This window comes from Numenius arquata, chromosome 7 (assembly GCF_964106895.1).
Source record: "Numenius arquata chromosome 7, bNumArq3.hap1.1, whole genome shotgun sequence".
NCBI classification, from domain to species: Eukaryota; Metazoa; Chordata; class Aves; order Charadriiformes; family Scolopacidae; genus Numenius; species Numenius arquata.
Window position 1 is genome coordinate 23629136 of NC_133582.1, and position 26339 is coordinate 23655474.

At 39.2% G+C, this 26339-nt stretch overlaps 1 protein-coding gene across 1 annotated transcript in view; it reads left to right on the forward strand.

The window, feature by feature from the left end:
• The first annotated feature begins 358 nt into the window (after positions 1-358).
• The window catches only part of VRK2 (VRK serine/threonine kinase 2), a 43158-nt gene continuing 17177 nt past the window's right edge, over positions 359-26339 (forward strand). The window contains exons 1-8 of the mRNA XM_074151042.1: positions 359-536; positions 875-1015; positions 11759-11814; positions 12327-12396; positions 13226-13313; positions 13452-13560; positions 14971-15063; positions 23761-23893. Coding sequence (XP_074007143.1) covers positions 515-536; positions 875-1015; positions 11759-11814; positions 12327-12396; positions 13226-13313; positions 13452-13560; positions 14971-15063; positions 23761-23893 — 712 coding nt within the window. The 5' untranslated portion in view covers positions 359-514. The remainder of the gene's footprint in view (positions 537-874; positions 1016-11758; positions 11815-12326; positions 12397-13225; positions 13314-13451; positions 13561-14970; positions 15064-23760; positions 23894-26339) is intronic.

The window sequence follows — 26339 nt, forward strand, 5'->3', positions numbered from 1 at the left end:
TCATTACAGCTCCTGAAGCCCTTGATGTGCATGAAACCCTCCTTTTTACCTCAAGCAGGGAACAGTCTGATCAACTTCCATACGCTCCAAATCACTTTGAGGGGGAAAAAAAAATAAAAATCCTCACCTGCGAAGTGCAGCTTAAAAAGAGGGAGAGCCGAAGCGGGCGGAGCTCAGGTGCGCTGTATCCCGTCTCCCTTTCCCCCTGAAGAGAAGCCCCGGCGCCTCAGGGGTGAGCGCCGCGCGACGGGGAGGCGGGAAACGGCGCGCGACACCCTCTCCCCGCCCCAGGCCGAGCCCCGCCTCGCTGAGGGGAGCGGGGCGGTGGCAGGAGTCCCGCCCCGCCGGCGGCGAGAGAGGGCGGGCCGAGCCCGAAAAGTCCCGGCCGGGCCGAGCCGGGCCTTACCCCTGTGCTGGGGATTCCCGCGGGAAGACGGCGGCCTGCCTCCTCCTCCGCTTGGGCCCGGCCTCTGGGAAGTTCCCGGCTGGGAAGTTTGTAGCTGACTCCTGGGGGATGCCGCGGGGGCCCTGTGGAGGTGGGTGTGAGGGGAGCGAGCGGTACGGCCGAGCGCGGACCGCTGACTGCCCCGGTCTCGTCGGCCGGTGGAGGGGAGGGCGTTGCGAGTGAGCCGCCCCGGCCGGCCGGCCGCTCAACTGAACGGGGGCGGGGGAGAGGCGCCCGGCCGCCGTCCCGATGGGGAGGCCGCAGAGAGCTGGGCCCGGCCGCCGCCCTGAGGGAGAGGCCGCGGGGAGCTGGGCCCCTGCCTGGTGCCTGTTGGGCAAAGGACATCGAGGGATATTGTTTCTTCTGACAAAAGTAAACTACTTCTTTCATTTTTCTCCCCCCCCTTCCCCCCCCCGTATACCTCTCAAGGTGCGATGCCGCCTAAGGGTCGCGGCAGACGAAAGCTGCCAGTTCCTCTTCCAAGAGACATGATCCTGAAAGACACCGAAGGAAAAGTCTGGAGGCTGGGCACTCAGATCGGCCAGGGAGGATTTGGCTTGATCTATTTAGGTAAAATACTGGTGATGATTAGAAGAGTGGCTTGTAAATTGTTTTTGGTAACTTTCTGACATGAATAACAAGACAGCATGGTTTTAAAAAGTTGCTGTTGTTTACATGCTGGTGGTCATTTGTGTTGAAGTGTGGTTTTCTGATGTTTGCAGTGCTCTGTTGGGTGTTCTTGTTGTTCAGAAGTGTTGCTGATGGTGCAGCATGTTCTCCATGGGCTGTCCAGCCCAGTTTACTGGCTCCTAGTGCACTTTTCTATGGAGCTTGCATGGAGTAGGCAAAGTGCTGCTGCTGTCAGACTGCTGAAGAGCACTGCCAGGCAATGCTCTTCAAAGTAATGACGATGCTTTTCTGAGCTGCCACTTTGGACTTATGCCAGTCCTGTGCTCTGGACTGCTCTGGGTTTCCAGTTAGTGGAAATGTTATCTTCTGGCCAAGACTAAATCAGTTATCATCCAAGAAACATAACAGTAACAATAGCTTGCTGAGTGTTGCCTCTGAATTAGTCTTTCACCAGAGGTAGAAATGCAGTTCTCTATAAGTTGTAGCCTAGATATGTTTCTGTATTTTCTTCAGAATAAGCTGCTGTATTTCGCTCAGTCTGTGTTTTATAAGGAATGAGTTGTTCTGAAAGGCAGTTTCTTAAGCATTCTGGATCACTGGAAAGGATATAACGTATGTTATTATTGCTGGTCTCTATGAAAGAGCAAATCCTGTTTTCAAGGCAATGTTATGAGTTTGGTGGGATTTTTTTGCATGGCAAATGTATACTGGCAAACTAGTCCATAGTAGCTGTTAGGGACTAAATAAAGCTTCTATTAAGACAGCAGTAAAGAATTATCTAGAAGCAGTTTAGTACGTCATCCCTGGAGCCAACCATGACCTTCTAAAGTTAGAGTATGTTGACTCTCTATTTGGAGTATTAGTGTTTAAAATTTGATAAGCAAGTCACTCCTATACATAAATTTTCTTTTGTGCATAAATCAGCTATACCTTCTTTTTTTTTAGTGCTTTTCCTGTTTGTGTGTTTCTGCCGTGGAAAATATGCTCTTGATTGTTTCCCACTCTTGTTTTTTTTCAGTTGATCTCTTAATGATATTTCCTTCATGTTGAGTGATTTGTCAGAAAATACTCTGTTAATATTGTTATACAGCATGAGCTTTCCACTTAGTGTGATTTTCAGATTTTTATAACGCGACAAGTTTTCATTAGAACAGGCATCATATGTCATGAGCCTTCTCAGTTCTGTTATCTTTAGTAACTCCTTTCAAATATGCAGAGCTGTGCTAGATTTAGTGTGGTTTCATGGAGGTGGAAGAGTTGTCTGTCAGTGTCAAATTATAGTATCAGCCACCTACTGTAGAGAGAAAAGGTGTGTGTTTTCTGTAGAAGGGTTAGCGTGTTTGGTCTGTTCTTATTTGCAGACGTAAATGTAGCACTTGTGTGCCTCTGGTCTCCTTGTGACAGATTTACTGTGATCTTTGTTACATCTGTCTGGCTATCTCATGGTGCTTGTCTGCTTTCAGCTGTTAGGAACATGTTACACGGCACTTCCTCTCCCTCTTTTTATCCTCCTTATGTCCGTTATGGTTAACTGGAAGGAACTGAATGGCAACTGAGGACACAAATTTTATTTCATGGTGTGGTAGTCCCATATGTGGTCAGATGTTGCTTCTCTGAAGTGGTTGCGCAGTTGTACTGTTCTTCCAACTATTAAAGTGTGGCTGTAAACTACAGAAGGGTGGACAATTTTACTTGTGCATCTGGACTTAAGTTGCACCTAGACGTTAGGTTTGAGTGGAGAAACTTTCTAGGGGAGGAAAAAAGCCACAAGCTGGCACTTTATTCCACTGAATGCCTGTGTAAATGAAGCAAAAAGATTTCAGTAACAACCTAAATGCCACTACTTCTGCTTTTCTGCTGAGTAAACGCAGTCACTGGAAAACCTGGAGAAAACTAAGATTGTGTATGTGTTTGCAGGAAGCGAATGAGTAAATCGCAACAGTTGGTGGGTATGGCCCTACATCTCCCCTTTATTTAAGTTGAGAGTTTTACTTTGGACTAGACTTGGTATGGTCTGCTGCACTGAATTTCCTCACCAAGTGCATGGTTTAAGGCTGTCTGGAGAACTATTTTGAATCCTTATGTTGCTTTTAGTATTTGGAGTGCATCTAGCGGGTTCCTGTAGTGGAGTTCTTGGTTTGGTTTCCTCTGGAATTCATATAGTTCACACATACCTAGCTGCTCTGCAGACTGAACCAGTGGGGATGACTGGGGTTTCAACTAACTCCAGTCACAGTCGTTGAAGGCTAGTGCACTTTTAGAATATTTATGTTCTTTTTCCTTTTGTTATATCTGATAGCTTATTATGACCTTCTTTGAAACATCAGTTGGTTACGTTTGAGAGATGGTGTGCGTAGAGCATATATGAGATGTTACCATAAGAAAATAGACCTTAGCATGAGCTAAGAAGTGAAGTTAAGGTGTTTCTGGGTATTGCCATTCAAGGATAAAGGAAATGAAGACAAAAACCTGCAGAGGCTCCCACAGAGAGAAGGAACTGAGAGTGCAGTGCAGAAAGTAAGGTTGGAGTGGGTGTAGCTCTCCATGTGTAAGACAAAAAATGTCTTCCTGAATCACTCAGAATATAGCCCCGTCATTTTCTGTTGCAGTCAAATCACACCGGACCTTGTGGGTGGTAGAGCATGTTGGATTCAGTCAGTTTCATGCAGATTGGATTAGTTTTCTGCCTGATGACACAGACCACTGAGGTGATTTCATATATTGTGGTGTTTGTTGCATCTTGGCTCTCACTGAACCGAGGTGGAAATCAGTCAGTGGATTAGTTGAGAATAAGAATACAGTCTGGGACCCTTGGTATTACTATTTTGTGTTTTTTCATAAGTCACAGCATGGCTGAAGAAATTCAGCTGCCACTTCTATAATGTGTTCCTTTAATCTCTTCTTTCAGAAGGGGTGGTGAACATTACATGTAGCACTGAACCGAAGGCTTAGTTCCCTTTATAGGTCATCCTACAATTAAAAAAGGAAGTGGGCAAGATTTATCCCCAAGTATTGATGCTGACTGAAGTTTTCTTGTTTAGTCCACCTCTTTATCTCTGATATGTGTTTATATTGTGTAAAATATACTATTCAGTATCTCTTTTGGGCTTGACCCTACAAAAGACTGTAGCTGTCTTTGAGAGTGAAGGGAAGTGACGTAGATGATGAAGCTTTGAGACTAAGATACAGGTGCTTGGTGCTGAGAGGCAGCTTCTGTGTCTATGCTGTTCAGGCTAGTTTTTAGTGCATATACAGCAAGATATGAAAGGACCACTAAACTTTCAGTGAGAAGCTGACCCAGAAAGAGCTGTAGAGAGGTGGGCACGACAGGAGAGTGGAGACAGGTTCGACTGCCCGCCAGATATGAACAGCACAGCCCTTTTGTAAAAGTAAAGGTTAACTTTGCCGGCTATATCTTTTAATAAGTATTTTTACAGTAGTGGTGTAAAGATTTTGATGTGCGTTGTTATAGCTTAATTTCCCATTAAGGGTACTCCATACTCCATTAATCTATAACAACGTTCTTGAGAAATTTTACAATATCTCTGCAAAATATATTTACAGGGGATGCATTCCATGGAAGGTTCTGTTCACTAAATCAAAGCTGCTGAAAGCCATTTACTGACTCTGAACCCTGGGATGCAAATATTCTCTTCAGGTGCAGGGCTTCTAAACTTCTAATTATGTACGTGAAAGCTACCACTAATCTACTAGTTCTGTCCTCCTCTGCCTCACAGTTTTCCCTGGTTTTCTGATTATTCTTTCTCTTTCCCATCTGTGCTGTTTTGTCTGTTTCTTTGTTAACTTGTTCCTTCTCTTGGATTATCCTTTGCATATTTGTCTTGACCAGACTAAATCCAGCAGCAGAAAGCTTACAAATACTGATTCCTCCCAGTGCTTCTGAAGTGGAGAGCTTCCTCTGGTGCCAGAAGGAATAGAAGCCATCTAGAGATGTTCTCTCCAGCATTCCTTTTGTTGTAGTAAGAGCAATATGAATCATAAGATGCAATTAGTTATGCTGTTGTATGTTAGAAGTTTTATTTTATTTTATTTTAGTTACTGGTGCTGATTTGCTGTCAGGCACCTCAGACAGAACCGTTATCCCTTTGATAAATGGGAGCAGAATGAAGAGCAACTGAGGAAGAACATGACATTGGTGGCCTCACGACTAGTTTGTAGCTCTGTAGAGAACAGCGGCAATACACTGGAAAATTAAGCAAGAGTTGACGAGGGTGCTACTGAGAGCCTTACATTCTCTCATTTATCTTCCTGATCACAGTCAGTAATTAACACCAGTCTTTATATAAATCATTTTCTAGTTCTGCTTCAAGCACTCTATTAATGCACAATTTGGACTGAAAATTTAAATGCAGAAAGGTCACACAACGTTTTGTTAACATTCCACAGTCATGGTGAAATCTGCTGTACACAGCATTACCTACCTGCAGGCTTCTTTCTCATGGAAACTAATGGTTCTGCAAAATATTTATCTTTTTATATATAGTTGTAGACACACATGTTTGTTAGATGGTGTCTTTTACAATAGAACTTATTACATAGTAAATGTGTTTTAATTGTATTATGTGTATATATTGTAATGGAACTTTGTAAGTGATAGGTGAAAAACTAAGAGTTTTTAAACCATTTTTTGAAGCTGAATTTGCAGCAGGTGTTTACATATTGCTGTTTGACTGCTATTTTTGCATGTGTTGTTATAATATGGGAAGCACAAGAGAATATGTATTGATAAATTCATAATTGAATTCTGCCCTGCAGTAGAGCCAGCACGCTATCCTTTTCTCCACATCCCCCCCTCCCCATTTTCCAAGAAGAGACAAAGAACATCTGCTTGAGCAGTAAACAGTGATTAAATGAGTGAATACTGTCTTTTAATACTAGCAGCACAGGGAGTTCTGCTGCTGGTGGAGGTAGGGAAGAGGTGTCATTGTGGCCTTTTCTGCTTTTAAGCTTGGACCATGGTACACTTTGTTGTTGATATTCTGAGGCCTGGTGTTCTGAGAATCAGGCTGAGCTGTGAAAGAAAGGTTGTTTCTATTTCAGAAAGAGTAATTTCTGTGGATGATTGGTATAGCTGTGAGCAGAGGCGTACATGTGTAAGGGAAGAGAAGAGTTGGTGGAAGCATGTTTTGTCGTCATTCCTTGGTTTGTGATGGGCAGCTGGCTTTAACAATTGGTTCTAGAGAAATTAAGTGCTTCAACAGTTGCTTAAATTAACTTCATTGGAGATATTTGCTGTAGTGCATGAAACAAATTAAAAATGCAGTAACAATTATACGAAAAAAATATGTTCAGCATGAATTTTATAAATGCAATGGAAAGAAGACTATTCATAGCAAACCCTTGTAATTAATAGCACTGGCTGGTAACTATCTGGTTAGGAATGGATTTTTCTTGACCTTCAGATGTTAAAATGCATTTCAGCAAAGGTCTCATTGTACCTGCAGGTGTGAACCTTAGTGTGAAAATAAATTCTTTGGCAGCCAAACACCACTTAAGGACTTTTTATCTAGACACTAATATTAAACTATACAAATACAGTTATAGCAATTAGATTGCCTAATTTTTCACCCTATCCATGGGCAAACTAAATAATAAATTTAGCCTGATTTTGCTACTTGGTTACTTAGGGCTGTGCACATGGTACAGGATCAGCCTGCTCCATCTGTTAAAGAGGAAATACTCCCTGCCTTGATGAGTTCTTGATGGTGACTGTTTACTCTTGAATCCTCCCTCTTTCTTATTTTTTTAGATCTCTGTGGGCTAGATGAATTAATTTTGAAAGCATAACTAATTTCTACACAGTCTAAAGCTTGTTACAAAGTTTGCAGAGATCATAACTATTATACTTTAGTATTATGTTGCATAATGTGTTGGGTTTTTTTTCCACATGTACAGACCTGTGATTTGGGAGCCATTCTGCACTTCATTAGTCCACCTTGTGAGAGTGCTAGTCAGGGACCAAGACCCTGGCATACTAAGAAAAACTAGAAAGTCAAGAGAGCATGATTTTTAAATTTATGGGGTTTTTTTTGAATGGGTGATATATTTCTGAGCAGTGTTATATGGTAACAGGAAGAGCTTTGGATGAAAGATAGGGCACCTGTTGCCTTATGGAAGGCACTCCCTTCATCCATCTTTGGCACCTGTACCCCACTGAAGCTGGCATAGTATCTTTTGAGTGGGCACTGTGTCAGACTAGCAGATGGGCTGGAGCAGAATCTTGCCAGAAAACAGTTTGTGCATCAAGTTTTAAATATTAGAGGCCTGGACTCCCATCTGAGAGTGCTGTAAGAGCAGACCATGCATAGCTTTTCTGCCTGGGGCTAAAGGATGTGTCATACCTATTCCAGCTTAGAGTAATTAACTTTGAAAGTCAAACAGTGGCTTCCATTGCTGAATACAAAACTTTGGCTCTAGTGCATCAAGATTAAGGTTTCATAGAAAGGTGAGTAAGAAATGTAGTGAAATTTCCAACCAGTACTGAATGTTCTTAACTTAGAGGCATTTGCAGTTCTCTGCAAAACCATTTAGCAGTTGAGCACAATTTTCTACCAAAACCAACTTAGTTAGGTCTTGTGGAGGATGGTTTCACAAGCATGGTACAGAGGACTATATATGTGTAATTTGGTAATAAAACTCTACATTCATAAAGCTACCTAGAAGACGAATCTAGAACACTGCTCTAGAAAAGAGTCTGTCCAGAAACTGATGATGCATCTTTAAAATAACAATATGAGCAGAGAAGCAGGTCTTCCTTGAGCCTCGTTAAAAATGGACTATAAACACCCTTCAGGCACTGAACGTTTCAGTTCCTGGGAAATACTGGATATTGCGAAGGTGGGGCGGGAAAGCAATATGCTGTGTTCACCTTAAATATTTGCCTTAGTACCCTCCATATGCAGGAAGTATTTGAAGTTGAGTGTTAAATAGCAGATGCTACTTTTTATTTATTTGTGTACATTTTGGTTTTAGTAACTATATTCCTGCAGCTTGGATCAGTTTTTATTGTTAGATGCTCTGAGCTACACTCCTCCCCATTTGTTAGCCATTGAGTTTAACATCTCTTGGCTTGACTTAAATGGAATCAGAATTTTTCCAGGTTTTCTCATAGGTAGCCTGTTACTTCAAAGTGTGGTATTTTTGAGGTTAGTTTTTAGTTCTGCAAAAAACTAACTGACAATATCACTCTTCAGGATTAGTTAACCAATGAAAGCAAAAATAAAATACTTGCAACCCAAGAACTTCTGAAAATAATTTTATTCATGTTTCCCTAACAAATGTATCCTCAAAATTTCCAGCAGTGGCAAAGACACCAGCTGTGGACAAGAGCAGGGATGTTTTTTCAAACTGCCAAATCAATGTTGTTTTCTTTTCCACTGTGTAAACTTTGTCAACAAAACTGGTTCTGTGAGAGCCATTGAAAATATTTCACCATATTCCAAATGTGACTGCCACAAATTAACTGCTAAAACTACAACAAGCACGTTTGAACTGGCAAATAGAATTGGCACGTTGCTTTGTCAGACTGCATACAATTGTGCTATGCGGTTGTAGGAAATCGCAGTTCATCCAGAAACACTCTTTTATTACCATGTCATATTAACATTTAGAAAGCTACATTAATTAAGGTTGTGGCATTCAGCAACAAAACGGATGAAATTCACGATTGAAGTGGATGATAAGACCATAACTGCTGTGCCTGGGTGAAACTAGGGAATTCTGGACATAGGTTGATTTGAGGCAAGTTATTTGCTGTGTTGTGTAGGCTCAACAGTTGGAAATTATGGCAAAGAATGTGAATCTTACTGCACTGCTTTATTTCAGAGTGCATTTTAAATTTGTATGTTTTTCACTGGCATGGTAGCTGTGATTGTGGTATGAAGAGAAAATAGAGCTGTGCCCTTCGCCCTTTGCAAATGTTTTTTGAGACTTGTCTTGGCATGAAATGGAAACAGCCACAGCCCCCTACACAGCTTCATCTTGCACCACTGTTCCCAGTTAACAATTACACAGACAATGGTTTTGATTGTGTGCGTACATCAATACCCCTCCTCCCAAATGTAAGGAGATTGTGCATCTCTAGTTGATAAAACCAACATAAACTGTAAACTGGGAACGCTCACGCTTGTTATGCTATTTCAAGATATCCTTTGCAAACATAATCTCACCATATAGCGCTCCTGGTACTCTATGTGTGTACTTATATGCCATTGGAGACCTCCTGCCTATCAGCATTGCTCTCCTGCAGGGTCTCTGCTTACTGTCCTGCAGTCTAGCATTTAACTGATTGTAATATTATAAATAGCCATGTGCTACCACACAGAACGAGGCTAGCACATGGCTAATTACGAGTATACAGTAATTAACTATGAGCTAAACTCGCAGGAGAGTATGTGGTGGTGGTCTATGAGGTATGTAATCAGACTGTTTGTTAAACCTTGGGAGCCTTTCCAGTCTGTTAAGTAACTATACATAGTAATGAGACAATTTTTTAAAAACTGTTTATGTATATTTATGGACAAAAAATAGTCTGTCTTATTTCTAAGCTGCGGTTAAAATATTACTGCTGATATATGAATGGTTAATTAAAAAGATGTAATAAAAGGTACATATACAACTTCTGCTTATCTGTATGTTTGCCTAAGCATTGTCTGTGTAAGAAGTTTAGAGTGTTTTTCACTGTGAATTTTATGCCTTGTTTCATGTATGTGCAGTAAAGACAATAATACCATTTCTCCTTTTGTGGATTTGAATGTCATGTTACTCATTTTGTAGAGCATCTTTTCCTGTATCTTTTTGAGCTTTGTCTGACTTTTCTCCCTTTTCACATTGTAAAGATTTGCAGTTAGTTTTGGTTTTATTTTTCTTCAGGGTGTTCTTTCAGTGTGACTCCAAAAAGCATCCACACTGCCACAGTGTAAGAACCATGAGGGTTAGACCCTTTTGCTCAGCTACCTCCCGTTAATTGCTCTTCTTCATTACCCTGACAGCTGTTACTGTCTGTTCCAGATTACCATGAATGAGGCCTCTCTTCATAAAATGTCAAGATGTCTACAGGGAAGTTAGATCAGACTCTTTCAAATACATTTACATTTGATACTTCTCTATACCTATCAAACCATTGTTAAGTAACTTGGTATTAAAATACATTTTCTTATACATAGGTTTTTTTCTGATCTGTGCCAGTAAGGGAGCACATCTAATTCTGTTTGGGTAACATGATGTTGTTGAATACAATGAAAACACATGGGATGTGTTCCATTAAATTAATGTCTTTAGCTATTAACACATAGTCTACATGTGGCAGAAAAAGTTAAAGACTTAAGCACCTGTGCCTTAATTCCCAGTTCAGTTCAATAATATGGTAAGAACAAAGTTTTCCAAAATTTCCTTCCTGGTAGTATGATAGTTCTAAATTGTATTCTAAATGTGACTGCTACTCGTTTGAGTCTATGGACAGCTGATACCTTCCAGAGTTCTTGTTTTAGGAATGTTCATTTTATCTTAATGTGTTATTGCACAGAAGCATTCACATGGGGAACTGTCAAGCAGAGGGCAGTGGGGACTCTGTGGGTGTTTGGGTTATGTACGCTGCCAGATTCAACCCAGATGCTGAACAGAATTGAAGGAAGATGGCAGCTGACGGAGTCTGCTCATTGTAAAAAATACTTTTATGCTGTGACCATCAAAAAATGTAAGCTTGGATGGTTTGATTAGATCCAAGTTTACTTGATTTTTATTATGCGGATAAAAGTCGTCTATTTTTGTGTGTGCTGATAGTTGAAGTGTTTCACACCTGGACTGTTGTTGGTATTTGATCATTATAAGAAGTTTGAAAGGGACACTTATTTCCTAGGAACTGTATTCTTTTTAGTTTTTTTCAGTGATCATTCTAAAAGATGATTTAGTCTCATTAAATTTTAATCCCAGTGTACCTCTATGTAGCTTCAGTAGTATCAGAGAGAACTGATAGTTCTTTCAGGGTCAGAAGAAAATAGGATTGCATTGTCTGTGCAGAGAGGTTCTGTCTCCTGGGCTGTAATTGGCACATGTGGTCAATTATTGTTTTGAAATCTCTACTTGCATTAAGAGGCACAATCCCTCATCTCCCCTTTAGGCAGGTGGTGGCTGTGCTATCCCTAACTTAAGCCAGTGTCTAAATAATGTCAGAATAGAAATCAAGGTTTTAGGGCCAAATTAATTTGTAATAGAGGAAAGCAGATAATCCTGTCTAGAGACATAATGTAGGTCATAACTTTTAAGTGGTGTCTTTGTCACGACAGTGGATTGACAGCAACCAAATACAGTGGTTATCCAATTGAATGACTTAAACATAATCTGTTATAATGGAATACCTCATTGTGGTGCAAACGTGCAATGGGGAAATCCTGCTTACTCCTTAATTAGCATCAAGGGAGAGAGTTCTGAAAACGTGGGTTAAAATTGCTTCTGTACTTGTTGATTAAAACTTCAGTGTGTGTGGTGCTTTCGTTTTGTTTTTCCTTGAACTTGGCAAAACCTTTAAAAGCGGGAGTTCAAACAAAACGTTGGGTGTCTTTGTCATGTATTTTTTGGTCACTTTATGCAATGTTAGCTTGGTCTTTGTTTGCAATTCTATTTTGTTGCATACAGCTTGATCCTCCTCTCTTTCTCATTTTGCAGCTTCCCCTCAAACTCATGTTCCTGTAGAAGATGATGCAGTGCATGTAATTAAAGTGGTAATGTGTAGATCTCATTTCTAAATTGTTAACTTGTATGCAGCTCTTTCTCTTAATTATCTATCCTTATTTTCAGCATTGGGTCTGTATTGCATGCTTGTAGCTTTTGTTCTTTTTCCCTGTTTTTTATACCTTGATATACTTCCCCTGCTTGGGGAAAAATTGGCATTTTCATGACATACAGTATTTCCTTGATTTGTTTCTTCCCTTGATTACTGTCCTCAACAGTTTAGTAAGGAAAATCAGACTATGAACTTATATACACCTGATCTACAGTATTTCTGAAAATAGTGTCTTAATTCCTGAAAGAATCTATATTGTTTATGAAAATATGCTGCCAAACAACTTTTATTTTTAGCTACTTGTTAAAATTGCATTTCAGATGGCATTGTATAAGGGAGGTGGGGAAAAAAAGGAGGTTTCATTGTCTTTGAATTTCTCAGACACTTTTCTTTAGAAACTGATGTCTTTCTAATGCATTTGATGATACCAAGTTTATTTATTCTCAATAGGAATATCTTGAAAATGGCCCCTTATTTTCTGAATTGAAATTCTACCAGAGGGCTGCAAAACAAGAGCATAGTAAGTAATATATCAGTTCTGATTCGGGTAGATTTTAAGGACAAGTTTGGGTTTAACTAATTCTAATAAGAACTGTTGCTTTAGAGCTTGTTAGCCAACTCTTTTCATATACACTGAACTAATCCTAGTTGGTGCTATAATAACTTTAGATTGCTATAGGGTTCTTTACTTGAATGTCAGCCTTGTCCTTTCTGATCAGAAGGGAGAACAGAAGCGTGCCAAATTTATTATGTGCGCACTTCAAAGTGCGCAATACTGAATGGACTTCAGAGAGAGCCTTGCTTTAGTACAGAGGTACTATGTGAACTAATTGGTGACTGTATTTCTGCTAGTAACTATTTCCATGTGCAGAGCTAAGAGTGTGTGTAATCATCATAGATTTAGTAGTAATCAAGGCACTTGATTCTGCAGACACTTAAGCATGGATGTGATTTATTCATGGGAACTGTCCTAAAGACTTTAGATGACTTAGATTGCTGGTAGACATAAGCACTTTTGATAGCTTGAAGCATTCTGTGTTGAATAAAGTAGAGCTTTAAAGGAATTATTTCTTCAGCTATTGGTAATTGCTTATCTGCCTTCTAAGGCAAAATACCACGTTGTTAGAACAAAAAGCTACTACTTGTTTTGCAGAATGTGGAGGACTTCAGAGTAACATTGTGTCTGAATTGTTTGCTATACAAACTGCCAAATAAGTCTTATTTTTTTTCTATGTTTCATTCAAAGTCTTGGCTTGATAGCTAAAACAAAACCAACAAACTAACTCACACCAAACATGAAATTCTCTAGCTACCTTTAAGCCAATGTTATCTTTTTATTATTATTACAGTAAGAAAATGGAAGAATCTCAAAAAAATAAGATGTTTAGGAATTCCAGTGTTTTGGGGATCAGGCTTGGCTGAGTACAAGGGAAAAAGGTAATAAGATGAATTGTAATTAAGCCTCAAATTGAGTGAAAATCTATTTTCAACGAATTGGATATAAGTCATTTCAATCTGACACAAATGTGCAGTCTTGTCTTAGAAGGTTCCTCCCTTTTCTATATTTCCTGCTAGCTATAGATTCATGGTCATGGAGAGACTAGGGGAAGACCTTCAAAGAATCTTTGAAGATTGTGGAAGCAGATTTAAGAAGGACACTGTTCTGCAACTTGGTGCACGAATGGTATGTACAGAGAGAGAGGAAATTGCTGTGTCTCAAACTTGCTAGAAAACTATCTTTCTAATATAGTTCCTTTAGTTAGCTCCTGAGTTTCGAATTAAACTTGTGTAAATGCTATAGATTTTCTTACTTTTCTTTTTTTTTTTTTTAAATAAAGTAAGTATTAAGTAGAAAATCAAGACCCCCTGCAGACTTAAGTGGTGGACTTAAACAAAAATATTTTTCTAATGGACTAAAACATATACCATACACTTCAAAATATGTGTCTAGACTGAGATGTGAAGCCTATTCTCTTATGCTTTAACATGTATTGATTTTTTTTTTTTTTTTTTCCCCCCAACGTCTGAAGGGTATTGAATTAGACATCCATATTTGTCAAAGTTCACAATTGCAAGCCTGCACGCAAAATTTTCGGTGTATTTGCTGAACATGCCAGCATTAGGCTAGTCTGCAAATATCAGTTTTGTTTTCAAATGTGTGTAGACTGGCACTACTAACAGAAGATTGTATACATGCTCCTTTGTAATATCATTTGTGTTGTGAAAGACAGAGGTGCACAGTATATGAATGAGAGGCAATGGTTGAAAGGAAGAGGAACTCTGAGTATGAGGAAGTTTTTGCAGAAAGAGTATTTTAGCATTGGAACGTGCTTCCCAGAGGCTGTGAAACATCCATTCTTGGGGACTTTTAAAACTTGACTATTCAGTCTCTTGTACAACGTGATCTAGCTTACATTAGTCCTGTTTGAAGCAGGTGGTTTAGACTGATACCCCCAAAGTTTCCTTTTAACCTAAATAATAATAATAATTAAAAAAAAAAAGTGAAGGACTTTTGTAGTCACATAATTGGCAAACTTGTAACACTCTTTGTACCCTCCAAAAGCCAGGATTAGATTGTTCTTTGTATGAGTTGCCAAATTAAAATGTGTTTTTTAATAACAATTAGAGCTATTGTACCTCATTAAGGAGCTGAAGAAGGATGATGATGCAAGGGGATGGTGACATGAAATGGCGGTCATATAATAGCTGGCAGGATCAAATATATTATAAACCTTTGGGGGTTTGGGGTTTTTTTTTGTTCTTTTTAAGAGCTTGGTGTTGTCAATGTTTCCTCCAGTGTTTATAAAGTAGTAGTTTCATTCTTGCTTTTTGACTTTAGAAGCTGGTGCTTATAGGTAGTTACACAGGGATACCTCGTGGCAGTGTTGCTTGTTTATGATTTGCCATCAGCTATGTGCCTGGTGGGAACAGACCTCATGGACAGAGTGGGTAGTCCTTGTGCTCTAACTTAAAACAAATTCGTCAGCTCAGTCTGTGTAGCCCTAGATTTTACTGTATAAGTGAGAAATATTTGGTGGTAGGGTTAGGGGCAGAGTGGAGATGATGATGTTTTCTGTTCGAAATCCTTTCCTAGTTGGATACTTTGGAATATATACATGAAAATGAGTATGTTCATGGTGACATTAAAGCAGCAAATCTACTTTTGGGCTACACCAACCCGCACGAGGTAAGCATGTTTACTTATCTACACTGTTACTGTTTAATAGTTATGTATATTCTACATTAACAATTCATGTATTAAAAGAAGTTTATGCATGAACATTCACATCTTGTCACAACAAATCTGAGAGTGGCTCTGTGGAGCTTAAGGTCTGAGAAAGAAGCAGGGCAAAGCTCTGCTTTGTCTCCATTGTGCTCTGCTGACAGGTACTGGTATGGATGGGTAAACTAATCAAGAGGGTAAGTTAGTTCTAGGTTCTAATTACTGTTCTAGGTTATGCCAGTTTAAGTATATTAGTAGAGTTTGAGGATGTGGCCCATTGTATTTTCATTCTCGGGAAGTTCTAGCTTTCTCATACTGTCCTGAATTGTGTTTCCATGCCACTAACTCTTTTGTCCTGCTCATTGTAGGGGATGTAACAGGTAAGTAGGATTAAGGTTGATGGTCTCTAAAGCCTAAAACTAGCCTTGAAATGGAAGTGTTTTGGTGAAACATTTTCAAACAAATCTTTTGATCCTATCATACTCCATGTGCTCTTATGGTGTCTTTTTTTCTTCAGTTAATAAAATCTAAGTATGCTTTTTTCTTGGGGAAAAAAAATCATTTAGGAAAAAAGGACTATTCTAACTTCACTTAAATATAATTAGCTGTAAGCAGTACTTCTTTTCTGTCAATTTTTGGTTTTCTGCTGCAGTGATGAAGAAACAGATTTTGCAAAACAGCTACTGCCATTGGAGGTTGAACCATTGAACTATATCTGCTTTTTACAAGTTTTAAGTTAAATGGTTGAGTCAAATTTAACTTCCCAGCTTTCTAAAACACATAGTTTGAAAAATAGCATGGCTGTTAAAATGGCCATGTTTTTAGACAATGGTAGTATCCAGTACATAATCTCAGTTTATGGTGTTTATCAGCCTGCTGAATCCAAAGGAGGCGGCTATTTAGAGGCAAAACGATCTGCTACCCAAACCCATTAATGTAACTGAAATGACTTTTTTTTTGTCTTGGCTATTGTGTATTTTTATGACAGCAAGATATGCTGCTGTTTTTCACCTTGAAATAAATTTGGAAGTGTCCATTTACAGTAATCATAAAATTTGAAGACATGTAACTGACTTTGATCCGCTGCTTTTGGATTAGCCAGATTGTGGGGTGATTTTCTGATTTGTTTCTCATGTTGTCTGCATGAAAATCGTGCTATACTAGTGGTTTTTTTTTCATGAGTAGTAAATTCATTGACAGATTAAAAATAATCTGAGTTACTGGACAGAGGTTCTAGGTGAAAATATAGCTTAAGTTATATTTATTAAATAAAGTCAATCAATAGATATTCCAGTTTAAGTAGCTCCTAGCTCAACATGTACAAAGTGTATGTTACTGCTGAGAGATTTAGTGTAGAATTTTGTTTCAGTAAAATTTTTTTTCCACTGAAATTATTCTATAAAACATTTTAAAAAGTTCATACTCTAATTCAAAAGAGCTAACAGGAGAGAATTTCTAATATTAGTTTGCATTTGTAAAGTATGAATTAAACTTTCATTTCTGTGTGCTTAAGAAAACTGAGAGCTGTTCAGATATTCTTGAGATTTCTTAATATTTTTAAGAATTTCCTAGGCACGGGCCTCAGAAATTCTGCAAGTGGCCACAGGTCTGCTGATTTCACTGAAGCCATGGTAACTATACTATACCTGTCTACAGCCATGACAGTGAGGATTATATCTAAATGTATTTTAAGGTAATGGGTACTACGTTTAGCTTACACTGGAGGGCAGATGGCTTAATGGGACTGTTTCTGGTCAAATAAAAAATTACTTTCCAGACACAGCTTGTGCAATGTCTTGAAACATGTATGCTCTGCGGTTTGTGGGGCATGAAAAGAAGGAATAATCTCACCAACACCACAGCTAAAACTTTAAAACTGGCAGATCTACATATTCCACTAATTGAAGGTCCTCCTCCTGGAATTGTTGACTGTGATGTGCTGTCTGCCCCCATACTTCAGTAACTGTTCTTTACCTGGGTTAGGAGCAGTACTAGACAAAATTCTGACACAGACTTCAGGTATTCATAACTGTACATGTGTATTCACACAGGTGATTTTGCATTTGTCATGTCCTGGCTATTTGCATTTGCCATTAATTTGCATGTAATTTTGCCATGAAATTGGCTTCTTCCTATTCCAAACATGTCCGGTTCCTATGTAGGATTTCATGGCGTTGCAATGTTGCAACAGTCTTTTCTACAAATCAAGCTGTCTTTATAACATGCTGGTGAGCTGAATGTATTATGTATTTACCAGAACAGTATTTTGGGAAGCTCTGTGAAGCATTACCACTGACTAAATATGACAGCGATACGGAATATCCTGTCTTGTATCCTCTAAACTGTTGTTGGAGATACTATATTTTAATTTGGCAGTCTTGCACTAACCTTAGACACTTCAGATAAAACCTCAGGCACTGATACTGCTACCAAATGCCTGTGAAGCGTTTTGTCCCACCTTCTCTCTCTGCTAAAATGGTGGATAGCTAGATTACCTTGGTCTTGTTTTTTTAAAACAATGGAACTGGGAGGTAAAGTGATCAACCTAATCCCATAAATAGGGAGTGAGAGCATCTAGCCAGTGGCAAACTCAAACTCAGGAACACAAGCTGAGAGATGTGTAGCTCCAGTGGGAGCTGGCGTAATAAAGCTGTCTGACCGAACAATTTCTGTGGTGAGTTTTTGTTAACAATTTTATGCTAGTGGGTTCTTGCTCTTTAGGTCTAGGATCTTAAGAGAAAATAAGTTGGAAGTGTTCTTCAGTTCTGGAAATTTGTTTTGGAAAGGAACACATAACTAATCTCTTAAAAATAATATATATATTCAAAATGTATTTCTGTATTCTTTTTTGGTGAAGAGGCATAAATCTCTGTTCAAAAAGGCATGTGCACCTTTATACGCAACATTGCATTTTTTTGTCATTCAGTGGCTGTTCATGTGTACTCTTATCTGCGAATTTATCACTGACTTCCTGCAGTTCCAAAAAAGACCATTTTTCTATGTTAGATTTTCTGCTGCTACTCTCTCTCTGTTCTGTAAATTAACTTGGTAAATTTACACCACAGCCAATAAATATCATAGTCCCCTTTTTGAAAGAACATGTGAAATCCATACTGCCGTCCCTTACCTTCTGTGGCAAGGCAGAGAAACAAATAAAGTAAAGGTCCTGCCACTCTGTGACCTCAAAATGATGTTTAGAAATGGTTAGAAGATCAGAATCAACTGACCTCAAAGAGCAGCTCGCTGCAGTTCTATTCAATAGAAGGAAGCGAGGGCATTCGGTGAGTTACAGGTCACAAGATCAATTCTCTAGTCAATATGTTTCAGAACATGGACCCAGCGCAATGACTGACAGAATAGGAGTGATGTACTGAGGGAAGTACACAACCCATGAATCTCAGAGAGGCCTGAAGGAAAACTTGAAGAGATCCGACCTATAAATTGCAGAACAAGTGAAGCACTGTCTCAGTATTGCGGCGAGTTAAAGATAATTCAGTACATAGCAGTAACCGTATGATAAAGCAGGATAATAAGCATTATTGGTATATACTCTAAAAGAGAAATTCAAATCCATTAAACACATTTAAATTATGATATAATTAAAAGGGATAAGCGGTCATTGGACAAGAGCTTAAAATCAGAGTTTTTAATAAATGAAATAAGGTTTGGAAGAACATTTCTTCAAAACAATTACCTTGTAGTATTTTCTTTTTTTCCCTCCATGGAATATATGGGCAGACATACTGCAGTGTTGCAGACTCAAGTCTGCACCAGAAGTTGCCTATTTGGATTTTCAAGCCCTAAATTTTAATTGCATTTGCACCTTAGTTCTGATTTTGATTTTAAGCATTTCTTAGAGGATAGTTATAGAATAAAACTCTCAGAGTTGATTATCATAGATAGCTCTAACTGAAAAGGAGAAAAAAAAGAACACCACAAAAATGTTTCAAAATGTTAACTTTTAAGATTAGGTTTCAGTGGACCAGCATAGAAGATACAGGGCTCACACATTGATCATATGGAAAAAAGGTGCATGAAAACAATTCCAACTTTAAGCTGTTTTTCATTGTGAGATTAGTCATTGTGATTCCTGCTCTTTAGTCCAGTATTGACGGGTTTGCTAAAGAGCAGATGAATTGAGAAATAGGAAAATCTCTGTTCTCCTTCGTGTGTTTTTAGGAAGGAGACACTATGCAGAGATGCCATACAGAAACAGCTGAGTTTTAACTCATGGATGCTGGCTATGCTCTTGATCTGAGATGTAGCTTCACAATCAGGTGGTCTTAATTTTCTTAATCAGTCCTACTGCTACATTTGGATAGAATTGTTTGCACTGTTTTAATTTCTTTTCGTAGTAATGGCCCAAATATCTTGGAGTTGAATCGATTCCAGTGTCAGGACTAGCCACTGACAAGTCACAGAAGATTTCTTCCTCTCTCTCCTTTGCTTAACCTGCTTTCCTCCTTCCTTGGCTTCTCCTTTGTGAAAGATGATGTTTCTGTCCCAAATACCATACTTCAGGCTTGCTGTCCCAGGATGGACTTCAATCTACTTTATAGTGTAGTGTCAACTGAAGTTGACAGCACTATGGCCATTAGCAACCAATCTGCCTCTTATTAGTAGGTATCTACTTAATTATTTACAGTGTATTACATAAGCCTAGTAATGGAAACACTGGAAAGAAAGTGTGCAAAGAAAATCACTGTATTATTATCCTTTCAGCGATAAATCTCTTGCTCTGTGTACTTCAAGACAAAGAATACCATGAGAATCCAAAGCGCCAGGCTTATGATTTCCCAGATCAGTGCAGTTCTATATCATAATGTATAAAAGTTGTATGAATTTTAGACGTTTAGCAGATATTTAGCACTTCAGATATAAAGCACTGTTTGGGTGTCGTGCACAGAAAGGACAAGAGGGCTGCTGAATCTGTGACTGGTTGCTTGTGCACATAAATAATTATTTGTGCCTGTGTGGTTGTTCGTTTGACTAAGTTGGGCGCATTCATGTTTGCATGAAATTAAGTGCAAAGACTTTAGAAATCTGGCTCCTGATCTATAACAAAATCTATTAATAACAGACCATGCTAAGCACTGCTGAGTCTAGTGCAGACTGGGATGTGTAGAGAAGACCCGAGCAAAACCAAGAGTTAAAATAAATAAATGTGTGGGAAGGAGCGTACAATGTAACATAGCTAAACCCAGCTTATGACACTGTTGCACCTTCATCATACATGTTACCCTTTCTTGTTTCAAGTGTCTTCTTTATCTTACTTTACATATGTTTTCTTCTCCTTTTGTTCTTGTTTTGTTGTTCCTAATAAAAGCATGCAGTTGAAAAATATTTATGGTATTGAAACACATACTAACACTGACTTAATTTTTCTCAATATTCTTTACTACTCCTTTTCCCCCTACCTATACCTTTAAAAAACCCACAACAACCTACAAAGTTGTTAACTCCCCTACCCACCATGTTCTGAGCAGATTTGGAAGGGCACGCTGTGTTACATTGTCAAAAAGTGACAACTAGCTATAAAGAACTATATATCTTTTTAATGATGAAAGGGTTATAATGAGAATTGATGAAATGAAATTAATGGTAATTTAAAATAATGTAGTGATTCTGATAATGGTTGTGGCAAGGTTGTAACAGTGCATTGCAGGTTTTGTACAAGCTGAGGGGGATTGATTTTTGTTGGTGGCCAAGAGGCTTTGCCTTGAGAGGCTACCATCAGTTGCATGTTTGTGGAAAAAATTAGGTGTGAAAGTTGTGGAAGTGATGAGTGGCTCAGCTAGAAGTAAGCTGAACAACGACACTTACAACCAACTACTGGAGCAAACTGTGGTGCGATCATAGATGTTGTTGAGATTGCATGTGAGTGGCTTTAAGAAGGGATTACTTCTTGGTTTCCAGGTCTTGCCACCATCAGACAAGGTAGGATAACCTAAAGCTACTTCTCACTTTTTGCAGGGGTTTTTCAGTATAAATTTAAAACTGTTCTGCTGATGCTACTCCTGACTGTATTTTAAGCAAATCTGTTGCTTAAAAATGGACTAGGAGTACATAGTTACTGTGATTTATCCGTAGGGTAACTGTTAACTTTTTACATAGTTCAAGTTTGACTAGAAAATATTTGTGGCTACTTTCTAGATGCCCTGTTGTTAAGGTAGTTTGAAAGACCACCAAGGCTAGGCTGCCATATAGAAGTGTCTGTCACATAAGCTAGTGTTCCGAGCCCAGACAGAACCAGAAAGCTGACAGTGATGCTTTTCTTCTATTGTTTTTTCCTAACAGTTAAAATCTCATTTTAATATAAGGCATAGTCTGAATTTTTGAAGGTTGAAATCTGCTCTGTATTTCATTTTATTGTATCTGGTCAACTGTGCATGTCAGAAATCTATAGTTGAGCAAAATCTAAAATGTACCACTTAGCCTGGGAAGAATACAGCTTCTAGCCTAGTCCCTCCTTGTCAGCCCACAAAGGATGCAGAAGACTCGCAAAACTTGATATTAGGGTAGTTGAAATCAGTTCTCTCGCACTGACTGTGGGCTCAATTAGGACAGGTACCAGAGCATCAGGAATACGCTCAAGAACGGATGCAAGAGAATATCAAATCGGTCAACCCAACAAAGTTTGTGCCTTGTCCCAGATTTTCTAAATGTGCCTACGGTCTTTAACCTTGTATCACAGTTTGTATAGTCTGTCAGGTGAAAAACATCTTCGGCAGTCTTAAAAGCCATCACCCTGCAGGAAGTGAGTGCTGCGTCCCAGCTTACACGCTCCAAATAAGCACAGATCCTGCAGCAGAAACAGTAAAACCAAGAGACCAGCCATCCCAGGATTTGAAGCTGCCTGGAGCACAAACAGGAATCAGTAGTTCAACAGAATGTACTACAAAATAATGCGTTAAGTTTTCTTGAGGGTTTTTTGTCTGTTTGTTTTTCCTCTACCAAGTGTGACATAATTAAATTACAAGTGAGTGCCAGAAGAGTTTGTTTTAGACTTTTATAGGGTAAATTATTTTTTAACTAAAGAGGAAACAAAACTAAAGTTTGAATAAGAAAATTTTTTCTTTATAATATAATATGTTTTAGTAGAAATGATCTCTATATGCCTTCAGATGATTTAGCTTTTGCCCCAGAGATCAGTTCCATTGGCAATATAATAGCAGTCTGTAGCATTATTATTTTTTTTTTAAAGTGGAAGTACCATACTTGGATATTTATTTTTAAAAAAGCAATTACCTAATGTGAGAACTGGTCAATGTATGAGGCAAAGGCCAGGTGGGAGTGTGAAAATGACAGAGTCAGAAAATAACCTATGGGATATTGTGGGGTGGACAGACTGTGATTAAATTCCAGCTGCTTTCAACAAGTTACTGCTTGTCAGCTGTGCTGCAGTAATTGACCATGTGCATGTATTAAGTCCACCCCCATTGGAGGGTAAAACATGTTATTCTGAACTTCATAGAATAGACTTGTGCCCTTAATCTAAATTCTGTGAGTGGCAGAACTGACATGGATGCAGTACTGCCGGTGCTGTGCCTATAAAGAAATAGAGGCATAGGAGCCAGATAGCATGTTTGTCTTGACAGGCAGCAGAAGAACAGAAAGTAAAATTCAGCTGTCCTGAGCTGTTCTGTTTTCAGCTTCAAATGCCATAAAAGTGAGACTAAGTTTAAAGTCAGCTAATACTTTCACAGTTAAGTCCCAGCAATATGCAAGTGCATCTCCTGATACATCATTCAGAAATGTGTGGCTTCCTCCCTCTGGTTATTTAGGTAGCTATGGTGAAGCATTTTGGGAAAAAAAATAAAATTCACCTGTGCCAGGATGGAAAGGTAAATGTGGCAGAATGCATGAGCTTGCTGCAATATACACAGTGGGGGCCCAATTTTTTTTTCTCTTACACTGATTTAGCTCTATGGATTTGCTTCAGAGTAACTCAGAGTGAAGTCTGGCTCTGTGCCTTTAAATTTATTATAAATTCAGGAGTGATTTACTAAGATTGCTTTCTGGGTTGGGAGGGGCTAGTTTGTTTTGCTTTGTTTTATCTTACAGTTAATGTTCAAATAGTTGTTGCCAATACAAACTTACTGACAGTGACATTCAAAAAGAAGAGACTACAGTTAGGCCCAGCAGCCCTTTGGTTACAGTCCCTCTAGGCGCTGGAACCCTGCCTCCAGTCCAAGTGGGGGAAACTGCGGCCTCTCACTTCCTCTGGCTTTTAAGTTTCACTGCTCTTATGCCATTGTACAATCTCAACTGATGGAAAACTCGAACAGGGGTGTGTATGTGCCTGTTTAAGTAAGGAGGGGAAGGGGTCTTAAAAGCAATGTGATGATACGTAAAAAGCATATTGCAGTTTATGAAGTCTAGATGCCCACCTGGAGAGGAGAGAGCTTAGGAACAAAATAAAAAGGCTGAAATTCTGCTCGACTCTGAAATAAGATAAGAGTATAGTAGTGGAAGGATTTAAATGGGGAGGGCAGCTGTTATAGCCCCCAGTTGTACATATTTTATCCTGAGGCACCATTTGGTTTAATAAAATTTAGATCTAAGGCTGTCCTTAACCTATCAGTTTCTTAAGACTTAATTATAAAGGTTATACTTTCAAAGGACAAAAGCATTATTCATTTGTCTGTTCATGTCTTCCAGGTTTATCTTGCAGATTATGGACTTTCCTACAGATATTGTCCCAATGGGAACCACAAACAGTATCAGGAAAATCCTAGGAAGGGCCATAACGGGACAATAGAGTTTACCAGCATAGATGCCCACAAGGGAGTAGGTAGGTTTCTTCTTCTTATTTCAGAGGAGTGATTACAGAATGAGTAATCAGGCTGTGTGAGCTGATGTATACAATTGGGGATTGCTTAGGTTTGATCAGACCCTTGTGTGGTGACCTTTCCTTGTACCTGGGAACGCTTCTCGAGCGCCGGTGTGGGAAGGGGAGTCACGATTAAAATGGAAAGATTGCTGCACGTATGGTACTGGGAGGCGGACCAAGATGGCCTAAGAGCTTGCCATTAAACTTAATTGGTTCATGTTGGGAGTACTGGTTTGTGTTTGCTATATTCTGTAGAGGCAGAGGCAATATTTGCTCATGTTGCATTGTCAAGGAAAAATGTTTCGAGTCTGCACTGTCCTTTAGGGAGAGCTGTGTCTGAGTGTCACCATCTGTGTTATGAGAGGATATTTCAAGATGACATTCCTTCTGCAAGGAGAAAAACCTTTTTTGAAGCCATAAAGTGTTAACTTTTTGAAATCTTTCTCCAGTAGCCTTTCATATATCTTACTTATTTAAACTCACTTTGATGGTATTGGAAACACATTTGCAGGTAAATTACATACATAGTCCTTTTATTGGATATTGATTGTACTGCCTTGCATTCCAAGGCAGACTTAATTCAACAATTCCCTAATTAGTTAAAGTCATAACCTATGTCTTGTATTCATTTACCATTAATTAAACCTTAGCTGTTTATTACACTGCAGTCCAAATCCAATAGCAGGCCCATAGAGCCATGGAAAAAGGAATGGGAGGTCAATATCGAAAATATATGGTGCAAAGTCCCACTGATGGCTGCATTGTTCACAATCAATATGGTCAATGCAACACAACTTTCTTAGTTGCCATGTCAGCAAGACAAAAAGTCAATTCTAATGTTATGCTAGTGAAAAAAATGGTGATTATTGAAAAACTTTGACTCTTGCTATGAAACAGTGTTTTTGTTAACTTTTCTTTCCCCTATTCCCGCCCCCCCCCATTCCCCCCCCAAGATCATCCAAAACAAAAGGAATGGTTTTCTGCTGCCAGCTTTGCTAGGATCATAGTGTCACAAGTGATAACTGTAGAAATTTGTGCTTGTTAATAGCTGCTGAACTGTTACCTTAAACTAATACTTTCTAACGAGTTTTAGTTGGCACAAACAACTGTATATTATTGCTTTTTCTATTAAAAGGACCATTGACCATGTAATGTAGAGGGTCTTGATAATTTGCCAGTGCTGTTAAAACCTGCAATCGTTTAACTCTGGTCATTAGGAAAAATGAAATAAGACTGTCAAGTATTTGCTGGTAAGACAATTGCACGATTTCACCTGCTAAAAAATATTTTGTGGCGAAGAGGGCATCTGTTTCAGACTCTTCTAGCACTGCCAAGCATACAGTGCATTTTCTGGAGACCTGACTGGCTGTTTTTCCTGGTAGCGTGAGCAATGGGGCTGTGTACTAGTATTTGATGTGGATGCTGTTTGAAGAATAGGTGGAAGCTGGAGTATTTGGGATTTGACAGTTGGATAGTTATAGCAGCTGGTTTGTCTAGGGAACAGGTGTCTGTTGATTTGGTTACAGGACAGATAATTCCTTTTATTTGAAAGAGTACAGAAATTTTACGGATGTGTGTGGCAAAAGGTGTGCACATGCAAGTGTGAGTTAAGTTGTCTTTTGCAATTTGTGGGTCAAAGTACCCCCTCAAGTAGCTAAAGCTATGACGGCATTGGTGAAAAGCAGAGGACTCCAGGAAACAAAACATTCAGAAAGATAGCTTGACGGAGTTTACCCCTATCTTACGCTTGAAAATTTATTGCTTGTTAATAGCTGCAAACAGAAAATCCTCAGATTTTTCTGAGGCTCCTGCCGGAAGAGCCTGCAGAACATGATGGGGTATCTGGTATGTTGCAGAGAATCCAAACGGTTCACATTGAATGCCTCAGCTCTGACCGTGTAACAGCCTGAATCCATTAAGGTCAAATTACCCGAGTTTCCCGTTTGCAGCAGGTCTCTCAACATCCCAGGCAAAATATGCATCTGCAGCGACTTCTGTCGGAGATTGCACAGTTCTAGATGGCAGAACGTAGCAACTGGTTTCCCTCATCTCACCTCTTGTTGTGAGGTTTAGGAAATGTTTCAGGATACTAAAAGCCTTCTAACGGCTGGGGCAAAGGCAATTCTTTGCTCAGCAGTCTCCTGTACTCCTGACTCGTGATTGCGTGTCAGCGCAGTCTCAAGTACCAAGTGAGGTGGGGTGCTCTTCTGAAAGGTGTTTAAAGTCTGCTTCACTGTTGGCAAATTAAAGCTGCACGGACAGCCTTCGTTCTGGTGTTACCCTGTTTTTCAGAATGGAGCATTTTTTTATTTCACACTTTTGGGTGGTAGAAGTTGTCCACATTCTTCTGACAGCCTCTGGTAAGGGCTGAGTTGGATGTGCCGTTCCTGTGGCAGCTGATGGCGAA